At 43.7% G+C, this 19,673-nt stretch overlaps 2 protein-coding genes across 2 annotated transcripts; both read left to right on the top strand.

The window, feature by feature from the left end:
• Positions 1-3,962: 3,962 nt before the first annotated feature.
• Positions 3,963-6,310, top strand: LOC139809399 (uncharacterized). The gene is made up of 3 exons (XM_071772260.1): positions 3,963-4,236; positions 4,324-5,083; positions 5,143-6,310. The coding sequence occupies exons 1-3, from the start codon at positions 3,963-3,965 to the stop codon at positions 6,308-6,310; spliced, it is 2,202 nt and encodes a 733-aa protein (XP_071628361.1).
• A 10,052-nt stretch (positions 6,311-16,362) lies between these two features.
• Positions 16,363-17,064, top strand: LOC139809396 (uncharacterized). Its single transcript, XM_071772259.1, has one exon. The coding sequence runs from the start codon at positions 16,363-16,365 to the stop codon at positions 17,062-17,064; it is 702 nt and encodes a 233-aa protein (XP_071628360.1).
• The last annotated feature ends 2,609 nt before the right edge of the window (positions 17,065-19,673 follow it).

Here is a 19,673-nt window from a genome sequence, read left to right as displayed (position 1 = left end):
TTCCGATGACGAGGTCCACATAGTGCGCTCCGTAGTTTTCGGTGTCTACGTGTATTAATACCTCGAATTCGATATCTATGTGTCCTACATTCAGATTTAAAGTTATTAATACACCTAGACACCAAAAACTACAAAGCGCACTATGTGGACCTCGTCATCAACAACCTGAGACACCTAGACATCAATTTCAAGATATTAATGCACGTAGACACCGACACCGGAGCGCACTATGTGGACCTCGTCATCGGCAACCTGGGACACTTAGACATCGAATTCAACGTACGATTACACCTAGACACCAAAAACTATGAAGCGCACTATCTGGATCTTGTCATCGGCAACCTGGGACACGTGGACATCGAATTCAAGGTATTAATACACGTAGACACCGAAAACTACGGAGCGCACTATGTGGACCTCGTCATCGGCAACCTGGGACACGTAGACATCGAATTCAACGTACGATTACACCTGGACACCGAAAACTATGAAGCGCACTATCTGGATCCCGTCATCGGCAACCTGGGACACGTGGACATCGAATTCAAGGTATTAATACACGTAGACACCGAAAACTACAGAGCGCACTATGTGGACCTTGTCATCGGCAACCTGGGACACCTAGACATCGAATTCAACGTACGATTACACCTGGACACCGAAAACTATGAAGCGCACTATCTGGATCCCGTCATCGGCAACCTGGGACACGTGGACATCGAATTCAAGATATTAATACACGTAGACACCAAAAACTACGGAGCGCACTATGTGGACCTCGTCATCGGCAACCTGGGACACCTAGACATCGAATTCAACGTACGATTACACATGGACACCGAAAACTATGAAGCGCACTATCTGGATCCCGTCATCGGCAACCTGGGACACGTGGACATCAAATTCAAGGTATTAATACACGTAGACACCGAAAACTACGGAGCGCACTATGTGGACCTCGTCATCGGCAACCTGGGACACGTAGACATCGAATTCAACGTATTATTTACACCTGGACACCGAAAACTATGAAGCGCACTATCTGGATCTCGTCATCGACAACCTGGGATACCTAGACATCGAATTCAAGCTTGATTCATAAGAATCGACTTAAAAATTCCCTAGCGGCACTTTCTGCCAAGCGTAGAGAACCTTCTTTTCCGTTGACTTCATATATATTATATCAAGCTTGATTCATAAGAATCGACTTAAAAATTCCCTAGCGGCACTTTCTGCCAAGCGTAGAGAATCTTTTTTTCCGTTGACTCAATATATTATATATTACCTAATTTACCTAAATAGAAATCTTCCTCCTGACCGATAAGTCTATCGACCTAATTTCGAAATACGCGCGCGATATCGAAACTGGCGATACCTGCGCCGCCAGCGTCGAAAAAGTGAAAGTGACGTTTCTGATTATGACGTCATCATATAAGTCGGCGTTAGAAGTAGAAGAAGTATCTTAAAAATAAATTTTCCCATTTGGACTTTGCGTCGCAATATCTCCGCTCGTAGGGCACGTAGCGGAATATTATGAGAGAAACCCCCCCCTAATTGGACCCCAAGCTATCGATCAAGCCTACTTAGAACTTGATCCGTTCACTCGTTATCGAGATCTCAACATCTCGGGTACTCGCAACCTGTCGCGTCGCGTAAAAGAGTCACGGTCGGTCTCGCTCCGCGTGTACTTGGCGCAAGACACTACCGTGTCTCTTGATATAATAAATAAATATTTGAAATATAAAATACAAAATGTGTGATTAATATTCCTTCCATATTATACACACATACATACATATATGCATACATAGTATGTCTGCGTTCCAAAGAAATTTTGTATCGAAGAGTTTCTTATGCAAATGTTATAGAATGGCATGCCTATGACAGGCAGCTATAATTTATGACCTACAATTGTCTAACCCTTTGACGAGCTACGTGTCAGGAACATCCGTCCCCGTAGCTGCTCAGGTGGAGAGGGAGGGAGTAAAGATAGAAACAGTCAAAACTCTTTTACGCACGAACGCATGAGTACAAGTACCTGAGATTTTGAGATTTGCTTCACCAGATGTGTAGATATACTATTATTAGTGGCGGGGGTATCTCTCAAAATGATGGTAAAAAATAGGGACGAACAAATTCTTTGTTTGTTTTTTTGTGGAGGTACTTTCAGCCGATAATTATTCATGAAAGAGACATACAAATATTATAAAATTGAGCGCCGATGACAGACTTCTATAATTTATGACCTAAAATTGTCTTGTCCTTTGACGAGCTATGTGTCGGGGCATGGTTTACGTTACCATTCGGACGAAATTTTTTTACTAATAAGCAAATAGCTTATTGAGCTTATTGAGACCTAAGGGTCTAAGGGATGCCACCTCTCAGTGACGTAGAAGTAGAAGAGGAAGAAATGATTAAAAAAAGAGAAAAGAAGCGATAGAAGAAAAGTATAAAACGATGGAAAATAGTGTTAAAATAATAGTATTCTCAAGCAAGCGAGCAAGCGAGCGAGCAGTCTTTGGAATCTTTGAATCGAAGGAAACGAGAATATGGAGCACGAGTTGTTGGAGCAAGAGTTGAAGGAGCAATCCGAGCGACTGAATTCGATCGAAGATTTTGCCGCGTGGGAGCAACGATGTGTTGAGTTTATCAAAGTGTTGGAAGAACAAGGCCGAAATAAACGGCCTCGATTATCAATCGACAACCAACATCGGCAACCAACTTCGTTGGCGGCTCAAATCGCACGACTCGAAGGTCTGAAAGATTCGGTACGTCGACGTTTCGTGCATGTTGGTGCAGGATATAGTGCGAGTGAGACAGGACTCAGATGGCGCGAGATATAGATATGGCTTTCAAAAGTCGCATATTGACTGGTGCGGTGATCAATACCGATCACATTAAACCGCGAAAATTTCTCGATGATGCGAGAAACATTGTATTAAATCATGTGTGGAACGTCATACAACAACATGACAGTGTAAAAATATACACAATATTCAACGGTGAGTTTGTGGTGGGTGATAAACGCGCAAACAAAAGTATTTATTCGAGAAGCTATGAACTCCTTCGCGAGTCTGATTTGGAAGAGTGGTATGAGTTGCGCGTTATCGAGCCCACTTTAGCATCGCTGGAGGAATTCCAGGAACGTGACAGCGGGTGGGCGTTGTCGCGTATACATAATTTAATGCTAAACATAAACAAATATAATCCATTGCGCACGGGATGTTACATCGATTTACTGCAAGAAATTAAATTAAAGAAAGCGGTGATCAACATTCAATCAACGGACAATGCGTGCTTCGCGTGGTCGGTGGTCGCCGCGCTGTATCCAGTTAAGCAAAATACATGTAGAATAGCTTCGTACCCTCCTTATAAAAGAAAATTAAATTTAGAAGGCATCGAATTCCCAATGTCGTTGAGTCAAATTAAAAAATTTGAAGATCTCAACGGCATTTCCATCAATGTGTATGCCATCAAGAAAAACAAGGATCAACATACAATCTTACCAATACAGCTCACCGACCGAAAGATAAACAACAAACATGTAAATTTGTTGTACGTGGAAGACCCGCGAAATGCCAACGTGGGACATTTCACCTGGGAAAAAAATTTATCACGCCTCATGAGCTCGCAGATTAATAAGAATGCACACAAAAAATACTTTTGCGATCGGTGAGTATATTTCTATTCTATTCTACGATATTTCTATTCTATGATATTTCATATTTTTCAATTAAAAAATAATAAATTATTCTTTTTCGCAGATGTCTACACTATTTCAGTTCGGGTGAAAAATTGGCAGCCCACACCGTCGACTGCCAGGAGATGAACAACTGTGCCATTCGACTGCCACGTGATAACGACAAGTGGTTGAGTTTCAAAAATCACAGCATGAAGGAGCGAGTCCCGTTCATCATATACGCGGATCCGCCTGAAAAGAACGTCTGGTATCTATCAACATCATGAGGTATACAGCCGGGTATTACGTACGGTGCTCGTACGACGACTCGTTATCCGCGTATCGATGTCGTCGCGATAAAGATTGTATCACGTGGTTCGCCGAGGAGCTAAGACGTTTAGCTCACAACGTAAAGCCTATCTTGTCTACTAATATACCCATGGCGGATTTGACGCGAGACGAGTGGGAAAAATTTAACAGCGCAACGCACTGTCACGTGTGCGAGAAACCGTTCGCGCCAGACGACACGCGGGTACGCGATCACTTTCATTTAACCGGTAGGTACCGAGGTCCCGCACACTCAGACTGTAACCTGAATTATAAAAATTCATATCACATTCCCATAGTTTTTCATAATTTATCAGGTTACGATTCACATTTTATTATAAATGAAATAGCCACTGCTTTTGAAGGACGTGTAGACTTACTTCCAATCACAAAAGAAAAATACATTTTGTTTACAAAAAATGTTAAAAGCACGGAAGACAAAGATATGAAAACTTGTGTCAAATTAAGATTCATCGGCTCATACAAATTTCTTAGCACAAGTCTCGAAAAATTAGTATCCTTCCTCAATAAGGATAAGTTAAAAATTATACGTTCAAAATTTTCCGCGTTATCCGACCAAGATTTCGAATTATTGACGCGAAAAGGTGTCTTTCCATACGAGTACATTGACTGCGTCGAAAAGTTGGAGGACTCATGTTTACCACCGCGCGACTCGTTTTACAGTTCATTGACGGATGACACCGTATCCGAAAGCGATTACGCGCACGCCGTGAACGTCTGGCAACGGTTCTCCATTCAAACCTTGGGTGAATACAGCGATCTGTATCTAAAGACCGATGTCTTGTTATTGGCCGACATATTTGAAAATTTTCGCGATAGCTGCATCGCGAGTTATGGACTCGATCCAGCGCATTATTACACTCTACCAGGTTTCACGTGGGACGCTATGTTGAAGCATACGCGCATAAATTTTGAACTGCTCACGGACATTGATATGGTAATGTTTATCGAACGTGGTATTCGCGGCGGCCTCAGTCAATGTTCCGGTAGATACGCGCAAGCCAATAACAAGTACATGCAATCTCACGATCCATCGAAACCATCGTCGTACCTGATGTATTTCGATGTAAATAACTTGTACGGCTGGGCGATGTGTCAACCATTGCCCTACGCAGATTTTCGATGGGTCACAACATCTCGAACTTCGACGTGAACGCGATCGCTTCGGATTCACCCACAGGTTATATTCTCGAAGTTGATCTCGAGTATCCACAGTGTCTGCATGATACGCACGCTGATCTACCGTTCTGTCCGACGAGTGATAAGCCGCCCGGCAAACGAGAGAACAAGCTTCTCGCGACTTTATACAATAAGGAGCGTTACGTCATACACTACCGCAACCTACAGCAGTGCACGCGCCATGGCCTTCGCGTCACAAAGATACATCGCGTATTGCAATTCACTCAATCTACGTGGCTTCGCGATTACATCGAACTCAATACGAAATTTAGAACGCAAGCAAAAAACGATTTCGAAAAGAATTTGTATAAATTAATGAACAACGCTGTATTCGGTAAAACTATGGAGAATGTGCGCAATCACGTCGATGTAAGATTATTAACAAACTGGGACGGACGATACGGTGCGGAGGTAATGATCGCGAAACCAAACTTTCACAGCAGGAGCGTCTTTTCGGAGAATCTAGCAGCAATAGAAATGCGAAAACTCGAAATAAAGTTCAACAAACCAATCTACGTGGGTATGTGCATCCTCGATATATCCAAAACATGTTTGTATAAATTTCATCACGAGTACATGTTACCGTTGTATCGCGACAAGTGTAAAGTTATGTACACCACGGACAGTCTGATATATCACGTAGAGTGCGACGATGTATACGAGACGATGAAAAGCGACATCGACAAATTCGACACGAGCGATTACGCGATTTACAACGCGTACGATATACCACTTGAGAACAAGAAGGTGCCAGGCTTAATGAAAGACGAAAACAATGGCGCGATCATGACGGAATTCGTTGGACTCAGAGCGAAGATGTATGCGTTGAAGGTGGATGGTAAAAAAGACACTAAAAAAGCAAAAGGCGTCAAGAGTAACGTCGTAGCGCGTACTATAACGTTCGACGATTACACGCGGTGTCTGAAGGACGAAATTGAAATGACGCGACAGCAGTTCTGTATAAGATCAAAATTGCATGAAGTGCACACCATCCGCGAGACGAAAATCGCTCTGAGTCCGTACGACGATAAGCGATACATTATACCCGATTCGATCGATACGTTACCGTGGGGACATTATCAAATACCCCCTCCGAAAACGTAGTGTATTGTATGTATAAAATGTAATATAATATATAATAGTATAACGTAAAGTAATGTAATGTAATGTATGTACGTATGTATGTATGGTAACGTAACGTAATGTAACATAAAGTAAGGTAATGTAACGTATATTATATTGTTGGAAGGGATATTAATAAAAATATTGTACATGTATCTATTTAATATTTCTTACATAGTTTATTTTTCATATGTTTTAAAATACGATCTGCATGAATTAAATAACATTGTCCTTGTGTATCCATGAGTTGTGCGATCCATCGAATCCCAGCCATTTCACGTAGACCTCGTCTCCCCTCCTGCGCAGTACTTTCTCCACGAGATACGTGTCCGGGTAAGCCACGCGATGTAACTCGTGCTCATAGAACGCTCCAGCGATAGATTTTCCGCGATAATCCTCCAGCAGATAGGTTGCTGGATTAGTGTGTTGCACTTTAACGATCTTAAACACCTCGGTGCTCCAATTTGGTGTGTAACCCTTCTCGAAAATTGTCTTGTGCTTGCTAACGCGTACCCGATCGCCTACTTTGAACTTTGTCAAACCTGCGATCTTGATCGCGCTGTACACCGTGGTTAAGAGTCTTTTAGCGATTGCAGGAGTAACGTCGACGGGCCGCATGCCGATCGTTCGATGCTTGCGCGCGTTGTACTCCGCGATGAGACGCGGTAGCTCGTCGATCCACTTGTAAGTTCCGTTGAACGTAAACATCTTCCACATGTTATTCTTTAACGTGCGATTGAATCGCTCGACGACCGATGCCTTCAACACCGAATATGTGGAATAATGATTGATGTTGTGTTTCCTCACGAGATGTTGCACGTCGGTGTTGTAAAATTCCTTCCCCATATCGGTTTGTAAGTTTTTCGGACATCTCCCGCTCTCTCGAATTATCTTGGCGATAACTTCAGCCGTCTCGCTTCCACTTTTACTCTTGAGCGGTACAGCCCACGCATACTTGCTCAGCACATCGATGACGGTGAGTATATAATGGTAACCTTTGTTGAAATGTGAGTATGGGCGCATCTCGACAATGTCAGCCTGCCACAGGTCGTCGTATCCCCGAACTATGACGTGTCTTCGTGGAAAATTTCTTCTCGCTGGAGCATGCAGTTCTTCGACGAGTCGTTGCTTCTCGATATTTTTACGTTCATCGGATGTCATGTTTTTTTTTTTTTAACGGTGCGTAATAATATGCACAAAGAAATTATATTATGATTTATATCTCAAACTTTTTTTTAACAATTCAATAGCCATTTATTTCCATTCATTGTCCTTCAATAGCCGTTCTTTGTCTGCCGGTCGTTCTTTGTCCACTAGCCGTTTATAGCCATTCGCTAGCTGTTCATAGCTGTTTCTGAGTCGTTCGTTAGCCGCTTGATAGCTATTCCTGAACCGTTCCTGAACCGTTCGTCGTTGCCGTTCATCGTCGTCCGTTAATCGTTCATAGCCGTTCCATTTGTTGCTATCCATTGTTGCTGTTGTTCGTTTTTGACTCAGCGGTGGCCAAATGTCGAAGCTCGTGTACCACAATCCGTAACGCTTGCAGATCCTTCTCAAACACAGCCAGCTTCTCGTTTGACTCTTTCTGTCGAATGCTCGACATTTTAAAGCATTGATCCACGTATAGTTTGTTAACCACATCATCATCAGCTTCCGGTTGCGCCACACGTCGAATCTTGAAGAAATTCAAGCAAGCGCGGGTAAACGGTTCACCCTGTACCCTTTACCCATAAAACTGCTGGGCTGCTGCCCAATCCCAGGTCCTATCAGCTGGGTAACGGATGCAGCCGGTAGTACTGAACAGGGTAGCGTTTCGCGAGGCGAGCGCGGCGTGCTCGTGCGTGGGAGGTGCCCAATACGAGCGGGGTATATGGCGCACCACGTGCCGTATATTCCTAAGGCGCGTCGACTGCTGCCGAATCCCGGATCCCCGGGCAACCGATGAGCGACGCGTTAATAGTACGGGGTGACTCGTGCGATTACGTGGTAGCTGGTGGCATGGCACTAGCGACGGCGACTCGTCAAACGTGAGCTAAGATCGCTCGACACGAGTACTACGGGGGTAGGGAGCCCCGCCGGGAGGCTACCGGTGCCCTACCAGATGGTGTCGGACTCGTAGGGGCAGAGGATTCGCATAGCCGAGTGAGCGGCATGGAGGGCCTAGTGTGGGTCACGCTATGAAGCTCATGTTGCGCATTACCTATAATGGGGGTGCTATGGCACCCCAACCCTGTCAGTTGGGCTGATCTAATCCGAGTAGATCACGCCCCCTGCAGGAACCCTGCTACCTGGGGAACACCACAGGTACAATAGCGAGTCATGAGTGCGTTACAGGAAACCGTACCCCTACGTTTGAAGGGTCGGCTTGTCCGGGAGTACGTAATCGTCAGGTATGGGCTCTGTAAGGGGGAAATCCCCGGTGTCGGCTCTGATTCTAGCGTGAAGGGAAGTACTGCTAATGTTGATCGCACTCCGACCACGGGGAGGATTCTGGGGGGGCTAACCGCCCCCCCAGACCCCCCGGTGCGGTCGTAACTATGACTCTCATTATAGTAGCCAAATGCCTCGTCATCTAATTAGTGACGCGCATGAATGGATTAACGAGATTCCCACTGTCCCTATCTACTATCTAGCGAAACCACTGCCAAGGGAACGGGCTTGGAAAAATTAGCGGGGAAAGAAGACCCTGTTGAGCTTGACTCTAGTGCGACTTCTTGCGCGACTTTGCATCAAAGTTACCGGCAACCATACAAAGAGCGTTATTTCGCACGTAATTTCTGACTACTCCATTGCATTAATAGTTCGGTTGCGTCTCGCCTCGTCCGAGCGATATGCCAAACTTGTTGATCGGCATTTCAATGGTGATTGAATGGTTCGCCAACGCATGGTTTAATTTATAATAAGCCCAGCCTCGGGAAGCTCCTCGATGATCGATAAGATCTCGTTGTCGTGACCGTTGTGACCCGCTTGGCGCGAAGCATCGAGCAATTGGAGACGATCCACCAGCTCGTTGGGATCGTCCCAGTGCACGTAGTCGACTTTATTGTCCGTTAGCGTCATCGCGCGAGGCATGCATAATCCCTTTCCAGATTTTTTCTTCCTGGATTCGGGAGGGAACAACGATGCGATTACATGTAAATACTTGTGCCCCCTGTGGCTCTTTATTCGCTCACGAGGATCATGCTTGAATTTATGAGCACTCGTTGCCAACAGCAGGCTCTTGTACTTTTTCATATCTCCCTCCGTGTAGATCTCGTCATCGGGCATTCTCTTGAAGATCAACTCATAAAGACCGGGTGTACCGATATATCGTATGCCATCGATAATTATCCTATCCTCGTTGTCCAACTGAAAACGTTTATTACCGAGCATCATTCCATCCTTGCCGAAATAAACGCCGTATGCGGGGTCTATATTTGGATCGGCGCTCAGAAAAGCCCTGATGTACTCTCGGCCCAGTGGACCCAACTGATCTTGCAACGATTGTAGAAACGTTTCTCGTCCCTTCGACGTTTCCAACTGCTTTCGTACGGATGTCGCGATCGAGTCGTCTGTGGTTTCAAAAACATTCGCGCTTGTGAGGAATTCGGGAATTGTATCTTGCACGGTTCTCGCCGTCGTAGACGGTGTGGAGGTTATCGGTAGTACTTTCGATCGTTTCGATTGATTAGATTTATGCGGTGTCGATGAGAGATCCAACCAGGAGTCTGATAGCTTTCTCTTTTTCGACGTCGCATCCTCCCAATCCTCCTCCTCCTCCTCCTCCTTTTCCTCCTTCTCCTCCTTCTTCTCCTTCTTGCGCTGCTGAAAGGGTAACGTTTCGATCCCCACGTAAGCGTCGCTCTCCGTCGGCTCCTCTTTCTTCACCGAGATCGAGTTGTCTGCGATCTTTTGCAACGGTCCGATGAGAGGCTTAAAGTGTGCGTCCAACTCAATGTCCTTCACGATCTTACCGGTCTTCAAAGCGCGAAGTTTCTTACGAATCGAATCACTCGTTTTCGCAATCTCCTTCACAATCTTCTCGCGCTCGCGAATATTCTCGCTCCTGTCGATCGTGGCCATCGTGGGAAAAAGCAGACTGTTAATCTCACGTTTTAACTCGACGAGGTATCGACATCGACTGACCGCTTTTGCGGTATCGCGAACACGTTAAATTCTTTTCTGTATCGACCGTTCGAAAGCGCGCTGTCCTTGTCTATCACTACGAACCCGTACTTGCGTTGCCAACAATCGTGGCACAACGCACAAAATTCATCGTACGACATGTCGGTATTTACGTGATCGTTGTACACGTGTTTCAGATTGGTACCATCCTGTTTGAACAGGATCAGTAGGTTCGCGTTGTCACGTATCAGATGTTTAGGTATTCTCGCGTACGTTTGACAGAGATAGAAGCAGTCGACGCTCGAGTGCCTACCCATTGAGAAGTACTCTCTCACAGCATCTTGCTTATCGCATGCCACGTCATCGAAGACGAAGATTGAGTTTGGACGCGCATCGCTCGGCGGAATAACGTCACTGTTGTTGGAAAACGTAAAGTAGCCAATCTCTTCTATCGACGTTAATACATTCTCCAAGTATCGATATTTCGGTTGCTGCAACGATTTCGAGTACACATACACGTTCTCGAAACGTACACCGTGCGGACTTTCCAGCAAGCTTATCAGAACGTTGGTTTTACCGCAATTCGAGGGGCCGCAAATGATCGCGCGTATAGTAGTCGGTAGCATTGCACCGTGTCTGCGCTTCTCCGCGTTACTCCCCATCGACCGTAACCTGTCGTCGCAATTCGTCACGCGAATCGTCAACGGTTGTCGCACGAATCTCATTTTTCAGACTGTCGACTGGAGCTTCCGGCCGAACGCCTATTTATATTAGGTAGGCGGAACCGCGAATCGCTCAGTTGCAAAGATGTTCGTCCTGCTGTCGAGACCTTCCGATATCCGCGATTTGAGTGTCGAACAGCTACAATTTGTGCCGAAACCTGTTCTGCTGCGAATGTGCGGTGATCACGTCCACTACGTGTGGGACAAGCTTCCGGAACATATAAAAACAGATTCAGAGATTCAGACATATCGCCGCTGTTACGAGCATTACAATCAACCGTGGCAGCGAACGCACATCGACGGTCCCGCGCCATTGATAAAGGATTGCTACGAATGCCAACGAAAATAGGCAAAGGCTTATTAAATCGCGCGATTAATGCACTTCCGATCGAATTGCATATCCCCGGCTATCAGTTTTGTGGTCCGGGCACTTATTTAAAAAAACGATTAGCAAGAGGTGATCAAGGTATTAATCCATTGGACACAGCGTGTCGCGAACACGACATAGCTTATTCTCGCAGCAGCGATCTCACCGAGAGACACGCGGCGGATAAGCGATACTCGCCGAGAGAGCGCTAGAACGCGTCGTCGCGAAAGACTCGACTCTCTCCGAGAAAGCTGCAGCTACCGCCGTCTGGGCGGCTATGAAGGCTAAACGGAAGCTCGGAATGGGTTTGAAAATAAAGGCAAAAGCGAAGACGCAGACGAAGATGAAGATGAAGAAGAGAGCGGATTCGAAAAAACGGATACTTCCGGCAGCGAAACGCGGTGGTATCTTGCCCATTTTACCGTTGTTGGGAGTTCTCGGTTCGTTGGTCGGTGGAGCGGCGGGAGTCGCGAAGGCTGTGAACGATAACAAAGTCGCGCGACGTCAGCTGGAAGAACTTAAACGACATAATCACGCCATGGAAGGTCACGGACTTTATCTCGCTCCGTACAAACGCGGACGGGGAGTCTCAAGAAAAAAAAAACGTCAAAAAGACGCTAAAAATTCCGAAAGGTGTAACTACCAACGTACAACTGCAACAACTTGCAAAGCGTATGCACATTCCATATTTTAGAGGTATTTTTATGCGTACTACCTTACCGATGGATGGAGTGCGTCGAAACGAGAGTGGCATCGTGAATTTGGATAACGCTGAGGGACCGGGTACTCACTGGGTGGCATACGCGAAGAGGGGAGATCGAGCTATATATTTTGACAGTTATGGCAATCTTCGACCGCCGAGAGAATTGGTGCTGTATCTAAAGAACAACGTGACGCAAATCGAGTACAATCACACACCTTATCAACGATACGATCAGAGCAATTGTGGACAACTGTGTCTGCGCTTTCTACAGACGGTTGATGCTCAATTTAAAGCCTGGCGTTGCATTGTTTGAACTCAGTATTCATTCAAACATGTCACTGACATTTACGCTTACCGGCAAGAGTAGCATCCTCGCGGTAAGCTACTTTCCCACCGTGGATTTGAGCGACGGTGATTACGAGCTCGGTCTAACAGATTTTGAAACCTATCACACGATACCGAATGTAAATTCGTCGAACAATAAATTCTACTATGACGACAACGACAAGGAGATTACCATTCCCGAAGGATCGTACGAACTGAGTGATATAGACATGTATCTGAAACGCGCTCTTTTATGGGACTGTTAAGAATTTAAATATAAATTTAGTTGGAAAAGCAAGTTTCTATAGGATAGTTCGGAGCATCACTCAGTATGTATTGTCACGAGATTTGAGCGTGTCCCATGCGTGAACAAATGTTATTCTATAAGCTCGACACAGTCAGAAGTCAGTCGTACGTAAGCAGTCGCTGGCTAAAGACGTATAATGTATAGACTCCGTTTTTAATAAACGTTATTTTGTTCTTTGTAACTCGAAAAGTGCTAACAGGTTATGGGCCCAGCATAACGCATCAGAGAAGCATAAGTTACTCAAGTGAAGTTAGAGTGACACTGGGTATATCGTGATATATTGGTCAATCTCGACGTCAACGATGGATGCGGGTGCATTCAAGATTGAAAAGCTGCGAGATGCAGAAAACTGGCAACAGTGGCGTTTTGTCGTGGAAACGTTGTTGGACAATGATGACCTTCTAGGAGTGTGCAACGGGACCCAACCTATTCCCGTGAAGGAAGACGAAAAGGCAGCATGGAATAAAGCCAATAAGGCTGCGAAAAAGTTGATAGTTACAACCATTGAAAGTAAGCCGTTGCAGCTAATCATGGGATGTCAGAATGCAGCGGAGATGTGGAAGAAACTGCACAGTATTTATGACTTGAAAAGTGAGGAAAGTTTGTCGCTCACACAGAAGCAATTCTTCGATTTTCAGTGGAATGCTAGTGAAAACGTGGTAACAAACGTTTCAAACGTTCAGCAAATAGCCAGCAAAATAAAGTCGCTAGGGAGCGACGTAACGGATTCAATGTTGATATCTAGAATCCTCTCGACCTTACCTCAAGAGTACGCTCATTTCCACAGTGCTTGGGAAAGCACAGCAGGTGCGAAGAGGACAATAGATAATCTGTTAACAAGGCTAATGACCGAAGAGGTACGACTACATAGGAGCGCGACAACGTCGGAAAGCGAAACGCAGGCATTGCTCTCTAAATCAAAAGCAAATAAGCCAGGAACGAAGACAAGTTCCGATAAACGAAATAATTACGATAAACGGTATAATGACAGCAAGTTCAAGAAGCGAGGCTGTTTCAATTGTGGAAAGCCGGATCACATACAGAAAGACTGTCCTGGATGCTTCAAATGTGGTGGCAAAAATCACATAGCTAGAAACTGTTACGCTAGTGAAGATCGCAAGAGCGAGTATAGAGGTAACAATGACAGAAGAGGGACGGAGTTCAAGCAGCCGCAAAAGCAAGCGTTCATGGTACGAGTCGACGACAAATACAGTGAGGAGCATTGGCTGATCGACTCAGGGGCGTCCGATCACATGACGAGCAGGGGTGACTGGTTCACCGAATACAAGCAGTTTGGAACGCCGACGACAATTCGAGTGGGCAACGGTGCAGTTATGTCAGCGCTTGGGAGAGGCAACATCGACGTGCAAATGTGTGTGAGAGGAAAATGGTATGATGCGCGATTATATGATGTATTGTATGCGCCGGGTTTGAAACAAAATTTATTTTCTGTAAAAATGACAGCGAAAAAGGGCGTTGATATGGCCGTGACAAATAGAGGAAAAACGTGTACGTTTTATAGAAACGGTAATATAGTTGCAATCGGTTTAGAAATTGGAGAGCTGTATCGAATTGATATGCGAGTAGTTCTTCCAAAAAATGCGAATCTGGCAAGCGCGGTCGACACCCTGCAATTATGGCATGAGAGGCTCGCACATCAGGATAAAAAACACGTAAAAAGTTTTTTAAAGAATTTAAATATCAATGTAGAAGTAGATAATGAATTTTGTGATGCATGTGCTTATGGGAAGCAACATCGTACAATGTTTGGTAAAAATACTGCTAGGGCTAAAGAGCCACGAGAGAAAATTTATTCGGATGTGTGTGGGCCTATGGGTGTGGATTCACTTGGGAAAAAAACGATATTATGTTGTTTTCAAAGATGATTTTACGAGTTATAGAACCGTGTATTTCTTGAAAAACAAATCAGAAGTAAAATTAAAAATAGAACATTATTGTAATGAGATTAGAACGCAATTCGGGCGCGACATCAAAGAATTAGTTACTGACGGTGGTCGTGAGTACATTGACAAAGATGTTAATGAATTTCTTAGCAAAAGGGGAATAAAGCATATTGTAACGGTACCGTATACGCCTCAACAGAATGGTGTAGCCGAGAGGAAAAATAGAATTGTTATGGAAGCAGCGCGATCGGTTCTATATGCGCAAAATAATATGCCTGAATTTTTGTGGGCAGAGGCAGTCAACTATGTAGTTCATGTACTAAATAGAAGTGGCCCAACTAAAGTTGAAAATAAAACTCCATATGAGTTATGGCATAATAATTCAATTAATGTAAAATATTTTAAAGTATTTGGCACCGAATGTTTTGTACACATACCAAAAAAAAACGGCGAAAGCTAGATAAGAAAGCGATGAAAGGTTACTTAGTAGGATATTTAGAAAACTTGAAAGGCTATAGAGTATATGTACCAGAAAAGAGAGATGTACAAATTACTAGAGATGTTCAGTTTAAGAGTGAAAAACTGTCAACTGCGTATATAGAAATTGAAACTATGAGTCCAAAGAGAGAACCGTTAAATGTATCGCGAGAAACTATAGGTCCAAAGGAAGAACCGTTAAATGTATCGCGAGAAAGTACATATGACGATGCGGAATATTTACAGGTCGACACACAAGATACTGATGAAAACACGCGATCACTACGTGATAGAACAAAAGTGAGGAAACCAAGCTGGTATGGTAGTCCGTGCGCGAATATTGCGGAAGTAGTTCCGAAAAATTACAATGAAGCGATAAATTCAGAAGAGTCTAAAAATTGGATTATTGCAATGAATGATGAATTAAATTCATTAAAAGAAAATAATACTTGGCAATTAGTAAATAAACCGAAGAATGCGAAGGTTTTAGGAAACCGCTGGGTATTTAGAAAGAAAAAATGCGATGAAAACGTGAAATACAAAGCAAGATTAGTAATAAAGGGATGTTCACAACGCGAGGGTATAGATTATATCGAGACTTTTAGTCCAGTTGTACGATATGATACACTACGAATAATATTAAGTATAGCGGCAAGTAGTAAGCTAAAAATACGACAATTCGATGTAAAGACAGCCTTTTTATATAGCCCTTTAAAGGAAGAAATTTTTATAAGACAGCCAGAAGGCTTTGAAAATGGTACGAATAAGGTGTGCAAATTAATAAAAAGTATATATGGGTTGAAACAAGCACCCAGATATTGGGGCGAACACTTTGAGAAATTCCTATTAGATTGCAATTTAAAAGAGAGTAAAGCCGATCCATGTTTGTACTATAGAAAGAAACGCGATAAAATTCTGATAATAGCTTTATGGGTAGATGATGGCCTAGTGTTAGGATCATGCGAAAAAGAGATTGATGAGTTCCTTTGTAAATTGAGCGAAAAATTTGAAGTAACAATTTTTGACAATGTAAGAATGTTTGTAGGAATGGAAATTTACAATTAAGTGATAATATGATCTTTGTAAACCAGAAACATATGCGAGAAAAATTATAGAGCGATTCAATATGAGTGATGCAAAAGAAGTAAAAATTCCGATAGAGCATGAGTGGGATGCATATGATTCCAAACACACTGATAGCAGTGTGCCCTACCGAGAAGCAGTAGGTAATTTAACGTTTTTGCAAGTCGTAAGTAGACCAGATATTGCGTTCGCGTTGAATGTAGCATCAAGAGCGTTAGATAATCCAACAAAAGCTCATTGGAATTTAGTTAAACGAATAATTCGTTATGTTAAGGGTACTACGGATTACGGAATTGTATACGGCGCAAATAATCAATTTAAAACTTTTTCCGATGCCGACTATGCAGGCGATAAAGAAACGCGAAAATCTACAACAGGTGTAGTGTGTATGTATGGCGGAGCTGCGATTAGCTGGCAAAGTACAAAACAACAATGTGTAGCCGTTTCTACAACAGAAGCCGAATATGTGAGTGCAGCAGCAGCAGCGAGAAAGAATGTGTGGGTTATGAGACTGTTAAGAGAACTTGACGTAAGTGTGAGTGAGAATATACTATATATAGATAATCAAAGTGCGTTGAGACTGGTCAAAAATCCAGAGTTTCACAAAAGAAGTAAACATATTGATGTGAAATATCATTTTGTACGAGATCTCTATGAAAAAGGTGAGATAAACGTATGCTATGTAAAAACTGAAGAACAGTTAGCTGATATTTTCACAAAAGTTTTGAATGTTAAAAGATTTTGAGTTGTTGCGTAATAAGTTAGGAATTACAAGCAAAAATAATGTTTTCATAGAAGACTAGCTTTTAGGGAGAGTGTTAAGAATTTAAATATAAATTTAGTTGGAAAAGCAAGTTTCTATAGGATAGTTCGGAGCATCACTCAGTATGTATTGTCACGAGATTTGAGCGTGTCCCATGCGTGAACAAATGTTATTCTATAAGCTCGACACAGTCAGAAGTCAGTCGTACGTAAGCAGTCGCTGGCTAAAGACGTATAATGTATAGACTCCGTTTTTAATAAACGTTATTTTGTTCTTTGTAACTCGAAAAGTGCTAACAGGGACCAATCCAATAATATCTCGACAAACGAAGATGAACCGCACCCATTGATTATTATTCATGCTAATAACAATACGATGAAGAGCGAGATCAAGTGCGCTTATCGGATAAATTTCACAAAACCGAACAACATTGGATCGCTGCTGGGATTTTCAGCGAATCGCGTGCTGAAGCCGCGACAATGTCACGAATCGGATGTTCCGCTAAATATCATTAACGTAAACATCATTCGCATAGAGTGTAACGTGACCGCGGGTGCGTACAGCAACGACAAGTACGTGCACACGATACACGAGTTTTCACCGAGCGTGCCACCAGGATATAAGATATCGGAAACGCCGGCGCAGATCATTTATCTTCCGATCATCGTACGGAGCATTACTGATCTAACGATTCGTGTCGTGGATCAGGACGGCCGATTGATTGATTTTTGTGGAGAAGAGATCACCGTTAGACTGCATGTGCGAAGACGACGACTGTGGTAAACCGTGAGATGCTCATACTGAACGAAGTGGAGAAGGTGCGACAGACGAGTAACAAAATTAAAGAGACAATCCGATCGCCAAAGAAGAAACTCACTGCGTCGAACGTTGAATTTTGAAATCATTGGGTTTTGTCGTACGAAATGGCTAATATCTTAAACATTGAAGGTGAACCGATCTTTGACGATAGCATCGTCAAGATTGAAACTCACACGTACAATCCGTACGCCAATACGACGTTTGGACACAACGATGAGATAAGAATACCCATACAACAGCAAGATTTATACACGTTGCCATGTGAAAGCTTTCTCTACGTCGAAGGACGATTGGTAATAAAGAGAAGGAATGACGAGTCTCAGGCAACGCTTGCAAATAATTGTGCAGCGTTTATGTTCGATGAGATTCGATACGAGCTCAACGGTGTGGAGATTGATCGCAACAGAAACGTTGGAATAACCAGTACCATCAAGAACTACGTATCGCTATCGTATAATGATTCTCAACTCATGCGGAATGCTGGCTGGGACGTTACATCGAGCATACCGGAAGGATATTTCAACTTTTGCGTACCGCTCAAGTTGTTGCTGGGCTTTTGCGAGGATTACAAACGCGTCGTTGTTAATGCTCGTCACGAATTAATTTTGATACGTGCGCGTAGCGACAACAATTGCATTGTAGGAAATCCGGCGACGGAGCCGGAAATCGAACTGTTTAAAGTACAGTAGCAAATGCCTCACGTTACGTTAAACGAGGTTAATAAACTGTCCTTGTTACGGGCCTTGGGGAGCGGACAATATCTTAGTGTCAGTTTTCGTTCGTGGGATCTGTACGAGTATCCCCTCTTGCAGAGCACGACCAAGCATTCGTGGGCTGTCAAAACTGCGACTCAGTTAGAAAAGTCGCGATACGTTATTTTTGCGCTGCAGACCGGCCGCAAGAATATCATGTCTCAAAATGTTAGCGTATTCGATGACTGTAATTTGACCAATGTCAAACTTTATCTAAACTCCGAATTTTATCCGTACGATGACTTGAACCTAGATTTTACTAAAAATCGATACGGCCTTCTTTTTGATATGTACGCGCGTTTTCGTAAAACTTATTACGGATACGATTCCAGTGATACGCTTTGCAGCTTGTATACATTCCTGATGGAAGGACCTTTTGTTCTCATCGATTGCTCGCGACAAAACGAGTCTGTCAAAAGCGCCACCGTGGATGTGCGAATAGAATTTGACTGTAAAGAAAATGTACCTGCAAATACTACCGCCTATTGTTTCATCTTGCATGATCGCGTAATCGAATACTGCCCGCTGTCTAATGTAGTGCGCAAACTCATGTAAATCGCCATGTTGACAAATAATCCGATATAAGAGCGACATATGTAACGCGATATGGTACAGTACGGATCATTCCTTCGTTGCATCATGATCGTGCCAACGTTTGTCGATCTGCAAGGATTCATCGTCGGGATGAAATTTGTCGTAAAGGAGGCAGCGGTGCTGAGAAATGGGACCGTTCTGGAGCATTACATCTTTACGTGCCCCATGCCGTGGAGTCTTCTCACAAAATCTGACAAGTCATGTGCTTCCTGGCTGATTGCAAATCACCATGGATTGCCATGGGATGAGGGAAACGTGCCATACGGTATGGTAAAACGCCTAATTACATCAGCCGTGCTTGGTACAGAAGAGGATGACGAGATACCGTCTCTCGTGTACGTCAAGGGATGCCAGAAACAGGAATGGCTGGTGAATCTACTTGAGAATTATGCGACAGAAAAGCTGATCATCGAGACTTTGGATGCG

This window comes from Temnothorax longispinosus, chromosome 3, assembly GCF_030848805.1.
Source record: "Temnothorax longispinosus isolate EJ_2023e chromosome 3, Tlon_JGU_v1, whole genome shotgun sequence".
In the NCBI taxonomy this organism is placed as follows: Eukaryota; Metazoa; Arthropoda; class Insecta; order Hymenoptera; family Formicidae; genus Temnothorax; species Temnothorax longispinosus.
This window is presented reverse-complemented; position numbering and strand designations above follow the sequence as displayed.

Excerpts from the sequence above, each read along its gene's own strand:
- LOC139809399 (XM_071772260.1), top strand. The coding sequence starts at position 3,963 with ATGAGGTATACAGCCGGGTATTACGTACGGTGCTCGTACGACGACTCG. Across the intron at positions 4,237-4,323 it reads CGATCACTTTCATTTAACCG|GTTACGATTCACATTTTATT; the intron begins GTAGGTACCGAG and ends ATAATTTATCAG. Across the intron at positions 5,084-5,142 it reads AAACCATCGTCGTACCTGAT|ATTTTCGATGGGTCACAACA; the intron begins GTATTTCGATGT and ends TGCCCTACGCAG.
- LOC139809396 (XM_071772259.1), top strand. The coding sequence starts at position 16,363 with ATGAGTGATGCAAAAGAAGTAAAAATTCCGATAGAGCATGAGTGGGAT.